Source organism: Lutjanus erythropterus, chromosome 22, assembly GCF_056507025.1.
Source record: "Lutjanus erythropterus isolate fLutEry1 chromosome 22, fLutEry1.hap2, whole genome shotgun sequence".
Taxonomy (NCBI): Eukaryota; Metazoa; Chordata; class Actinopteri; order Lutjaniformes; family Lutjanidae; genus Lutjanus; species Lutjanus erythropterus.
The window spans coordinates 18,972,489-18,978,488 of record NC_139338.1 but is presented as its reverse complement, the minus strand read 5'-3'; the positions used below and the strand labels follow the sequence as shown (position 1 = coordinate 18,978,488).

At 41.9% G+C, this 6,000-nt stretch overlaps 1 protein-coding gene across 2 annotated transcripts in view; it reads right to left on the bottom strand.

The window, feature by feature from the left end:
* Positions 1-576: 576 nt before the first annotated feature.
* Positions 577-6,000, bottom strand: part of iqsec3a (IQ motif and Sec7 domain ArfGEF 3a) — a 153,544-nt gene continuing 148,120 nt past the window's right edge. Inside the window, exon 14 of one of the 2 annotated variants that reach the window (XM_084711497.1) lies at positions 577-4,627. In XM_084711497.1, the coding sequence (XP_084567623.1) occupies positions 4,067-4,627 (561 nt within the window). In that variant the 3' untranslated portion in view covers positions 577-4,066. The remainder of the gene's footprint in view (positions 4,628-6,000) is intronic. The other variant, XM_084711498.1, reaches the window with a different exon arrangement.

Below are 6,000 nucleotides of genomic sequence, written 5' to 3'. Positions count from 1 at the left end.
GAAGGCAGCATCAACTGTTACCTAGCTAGTGTTTTGCTAACATTAGCTTTGCCACTTTTGCAGGTCCCCCAGCATCTTTTAACCATCCAAATTTGTTTTTTCTTACATGTAGACAAGCTTATAGCACATAACATATCTAAGTTCAGGAAACAGAAAAAGGAGAAAGTTTCTTGCACAAGTATTGGAGTAAAAAGAGGACCTATGAAGGGTAATTTCTCTGTGGGTTTGTTGTTTCTGTTTTAAGTGCAAAATAGTCATGTGCTCCTTTTTTTAATAAAAAAAGTATTGATTACATCCACTTCAATCATTTAACAAGGAGACTATGTCTGTGCATGACTGTACATTTTTTGGAACAACATAAATTATTTGGTTTGAACTTTTCCTTTTTTGATTAAACTTTCTGGTGTCAAATTAAAATGTCAGCTTCATGGTGTAATGCATGATAAAAATGCAGTGTTGTGTAACATGACATTTTCAAAATGAACAATATTTCCACAGCGACTCCAGACTGATGTTGGCTTTAAAATAAGAATCAAGCCATTAAATCTAAGAAGGAAAACAAACCATTGTGGTGAATAGACTTAAATCATCTTTAATAGCGTGTTGATATACTGCAAAGACAGGTAGAGAGGGGTTCAAAGCCAACTGAGGGAGGTGATGGTTCATATCTGATACACTCAGTTTTCCACCTGTCTTACCCTTAATACAGTATGTCCACTTTTTGTAATATTTTTTAACTAGTATGAGCAAACACAGTGTTGAAGAGCCAGACAAAAGATCCACGTCATTCATGAAGCAGTGCACTGGTATGGCAGAGCCCTTTTTTCAGTTTCTTTAAGAAAGGTAGCCACTACTGCGCTTCCATATCATATGCTGCACTCCCAAAATGCTACATTAGTTTCCCTCATGGTTCTCAGTGTGCCTCATAATCAAGTTTATTGCACACACAGCATGTCTATCTCCCTAAATGTTTAAACACATTGTCAAGTAGGAAAAACTGTGCAACCATAAACAAAGGGAAGTGAAAGACACGTGAACAAAAATGGCCACCGTCTGGCAAAATAGAGGTCTCAAATTTACCGCCATAAATCCTTTTTCTGTTTGAAGGGCTGTCATAAATTATTATTCTCAGTGCCATCATTTTTTTAAGCATAGAAAAATGTCATCTTCATCTCCCACTAGTGCGCTCAAAGCAAATTTCAGTCATGCACAAACAAATTCAAGACTTTTTGGGAATCAAAGACCCTTTGCTAAGCCCCTCCTCCATCGTAGACTAGCAACCATAACTATACATCGCAGACCAGTCAAGCTTTGCATGTCTCTATGTGTTGATGTGGTGTCAAAAAAGGCAAATTCTCTTGGTTGGTGGTGTCTTCTTTTGTAGTCTTTCCAAAATGTAAAACAGAAGACCACACGTGTGAAGAATGGATCTAACTTTGTCTTTATTTGCGCTAACGTAAACTACAAACTTTAGCATGTTCAGCTCACTAGCTGTAGTAACATTACCTCCAGTCAAACCTGTGTTAGATCCCACTGCATTTGCTCAACTCATGGCTTATTTCCAAAGGCTAAATTGGGATTTGACATGTGTGGACAAAGTGGGCCAGGTTAGTTTAGCTCTAAGCCTGGCGCTCTTCCTGTGGTCCGGCTAGTCTGGCTGGGTGACCATCTTAAGGTCTGCATCCTTATAAAGGAGGGCGGGGCTTAGCACCGGGTCAACAGGCCTCCAAACTTATATCATGCATGAGAAAAGAATCACATTATATCTGAATGATGGTTTAAACAAACAAGTCATACAATCATCATTCATCAATGTGAAGGGCAGAACTTTTCAGTGTTATACGCTAAAATGTTTTACCTTGAAAAGTTTCTTTATAACCATAAAAAAATTTAAATTATCATAATTTATTCAGTTTGAAAGCGCTAATTCTTCTCATTGTGTTCTGAAATGATAACAAAAGAGAGGTCGGATTTATTTACCAGGAAGTTGGGATGCTACTGTCAGCAGGATTCACACACACACACACACATACACACACACACACACACACACACACACACACACACACACACACACACACACACACACACAGTCATCATCTCTGCCAGAACAACAGACTTGTTTTTTTTCCTGCAACCTCTGTCTTTCCGCTGGGTGAAAATCGTGAGTGGAAAAGGACAGAAAGATGAGATAGAGACCTCCCTGCAGCGGCTCTGTGATTATAAATCAACAAATCAGACAGATGGGGGTCAGATGGGAGCAGAGTTAACCGAACATCCATTCCACAGTACCTGGTGGGGGCTTATGTTTAAAAGATGGACGCATTCAGACCGGGGCAGTCGCTGACCTATTTCAGAATGAAGGACGCGTGACAGGGCAGTAGCATTTTGAAGGTGGGGAGGGAGGGAAGAGGCGGTGGGGGGGCTAAAGGTAGCTTGGCTTGTCCTTTCCGACACTGCTCGAATGTGGTATTTACAATCTCGGCTGGGGTGAAAGAGAAAAGAGATCAGATAAAATGCATTCTTTTTGTCCCATTCTTATTTAAAAGCGGGCGAGCCAACAGCACAAACAATACCATTAATGCCAGCATTTGCAATATAAGTGTGTAGTGTGTAGTTTTTGCCTTTTTGAAAATGTCAGACCGAAAAGGTTAGGAGGGAAGAGAAACAGTCACAAGGAGCTGAAACCAAACCTGGGACTTGTACTGACATGAGGAGACAGCAGCGTCTGGATGTGTCGTGGGTGGACTCAGTCCTGCATTTATCCACCGGCGGACGGGGAAAACACACACACGCACGCACACTCACAGAAAGGTGGAATATTTTACGCAAATTAAAATAAACACAGATCTTGACTGTTAACAGTTGTACTTGTAGTCTTCATGGAAATTCAGCTGATTTCCTGAAAAGAAGCATTTCATAAACAACAGATGACACATATATTACACGTGAATATGCTTAGAAAAGTCCGGAGCAGTTTCAGCAAAATATGAAAAACTTTTCCCTCCATGAAGCAGATAAATGTGGCGAGGACTGCTTAACGATATTAAACGTGAAGACAAACAACAATCAACGGGACGATCCTGGGCTGACTTTTTGGTTTCAGCAGCGGATCCACGTGATTCGCTGCCTTTTGTTTCCTGTCATCCTTCGCTTGTGGAATGATCTATGGAGGGCGACAATTGAGCGAGAGTGTTTTCTGATGATAGAGAGCCACAACACAACAGAGAAGCGGGATGACAAACACAGCTTATCGGAGGATGTTTCTTTTTTTTTTTTTATCCATGGGAAGGCTCTCCATCACATAAATAAATCAGCAACAGCGCGAATGGGGAGATAGGTTTTTGTGAAATATCAGTTTTGTTATTCTTTTTTTTTGTGCTCCTTGAGGGAGAAGCGTGAAAAGGGACTATTTTCTCAAAGCAAAAGGAAGGTTTTTTTTTTTCTCCTCTCTTTTCTTCTAGCCCTAGCATTTAGTCAAGTGCAAAGAAGTCAGTGTTTCATTTAGTGGAAGCGTATGTATTTTGGCACACGTTTTTCAGTCAAGTGTCAGCTATGCACACACGCGCACATACAGCACAGTAGGCATGAGGTTTGGGATGAGAGAAGCGAACAGAAGCAGAAAGGTCCTTGGAGTGCGTCCATCCATCACAATCCAGAAAAAAAAAAAGAGTTTCGAGGGATTTTTCTGTTGTTGTTCTTGTTGTTGTTGGTGAATACTGGAACTACGAGGGATCCATCCAGAAACTGAATACCTGTGTTTTCTCTAGCAAGAGTTAAAACTGACAAAAAGTTATAGAAATTTGTTAAAACTACATAATATTTCAAAATACATGTGGAATCAAGTAAAACTTTATATATGCACTTCATTTCTCCTTTTTCTCTTTTAAAATCTTTATTTTTCTCTTATTTTTTTCATTAAATATATGCATATAAGTGAGATTTTTTTTATTATAGCTCTTTCTGTATGTATATATGTACATTATGTACTTTTAAATAGGTAGAGTAGGGGTGAAGAAGTGTGTGTGGAAGTGTGTGTCGGGGGGAATAATACTAATTAATTTATTTACACCATGCTCCGAGAGCCGCTTGGGGTCCGGTGTAGACTGAGGCGGGGGTCCGGTGGTATATACTGGTGCGGGTGGTTGTAAGGCGGAGGTGGAGGAGGCAGCGGGGGCTGGTGGCCGTCGTTTCCATGGGAACCGTCCGGCGAGCGGACCGGGGTGGACATGGCCGACTGACTGAGCTGGTGGTGGCTGTGGTGGTGGTGCTGGTAGTGGTGGTGCGTGGGCGTCTGGCTGAGGAAGGCCTCCATGCGTCCGTGGCCGCTGTTGTCGAGCATGATGACCTTGACGATCTGCTGACACTGGATGAGTGTCTCGGGCCGCAGATCAGCCATGCTCACGGCGGGCTGGTGGTGCTGCTGGAGGTGAAGGTGGTGGGCGGGGGTGCTTGCCGCTGATTGCAGCTGCGGGTGCTGAGGTGGAGGCGCCGGCCCCTGGGTCATGCCCTGGGGCCCCTGCTGGAAAAGCAGCTCCCCCCGGTGGTTAAGAAGGGCCACGCTCTCGGGACTCCGAGCCGTGCTGCTGCTGAGCTGGTACGTCTGAAGCCTGTTGTGAATTGACACCTAGTTTAGAAAACAGCCAAGAGAACAGCATCAAATGTTATAAAACTGGTTCCTCCTCTACAATCCGTCAAGCCCTCTTTTTGTTTTTTTTGGGGGGGTGGTGGTGAACGCACAGCACACATACACACAGGGCATGCGTGGGGGCTTAGGCCCTGTTCAGACCTGGTGTTAACGTACGTCCTGGGTGATCTGATCACGAGTGGACAGCTGTAAGCACAGGTGTCCTGAACCACACTGAAGGACCGCTTATTCAACTGACGTCCTGTGAGTCCGTCATTTAGTTCATTCTAATGTAAATGATGTGTTTGAGCTCTATTAGTTCTGTCTTTCACAATGATCAGTTTGTCCCAGCAGATTAATGGCTACCACTACTGTTGAGCCGCAAAACGCATTTTGCAAACAGGTAAATGAAACGAGAGCTTATTCCGAAAGTGGCATTTTCTAATTAAGACATGTGAGATATGCCAATGTTATTTGTATTTTAGGAGCATTCTTTGGTCATTACACAGTTACATGACATTACACTAACTAGTTAGCTAGTGTTTTGCTCTGTAGCTAAGCATTAGTTTGCTTTAAGATATGACTATATTTAGGCTTGTTGCTTTTACAAGTCCCCCAACCGTCTTCAAAATTCATTTTTCTTTTCAACAAGTTTGGGCTCTTGTACCTTTTAGCCATGCCCATACTCCTTATACTCCTTAAAACTGCACTATTGTGAGAGTTGTTGAGTGAGGTGAAACTTTATAAAACTTTGTGAAACACTGTGTATGACAAATTTTTCTTGTAAATTTGACAAATATTATAGATTAAGCTATTTCTGTGTCAAATTGTCCAAGCATGTTAATGGCTACTACTACTGTTGAGCCACCAGTTTAAAATATAAAAATATTTGCGTACACATCAGTGAAGTGAAACGGCTACGACGAATTCTTAATCACGAGTGCCTTCTTAATAATTTGACATTAAAAGCAACATTTAGTTGTTTCTTTCTTTATAAAAAATATTGTGTTGCTGTAAAGAGCGAACAGGAATGAAGCTCTATGGTGCGCTGGGACGAATTTTCTCTTGCTTGGGTGGACTATTTTACTTTCTCTGTCTCTCTCATCAATACCTTTCGTCATCTGTGATGTGATCAGAGTTCCTCACAGTCAGAAAAAGTAAAAGCGTGCATCCTGCTTAACGCTGAGGTGTAAAATCCCAGCACACCACAGAGCATCTCTCTTGCCCAGCTGAAGACAGCACAGGTAAAAGGAGTTAGTATAGGTGAGGTGTAGCGCTTAACTGAAGAAGAAAAGGTATAAATAGTTCAATCTTTGTATTGAACAGCTAAATGGACAGCAAAGACAATCAACTGACAAAACAGCCCTGGTGTT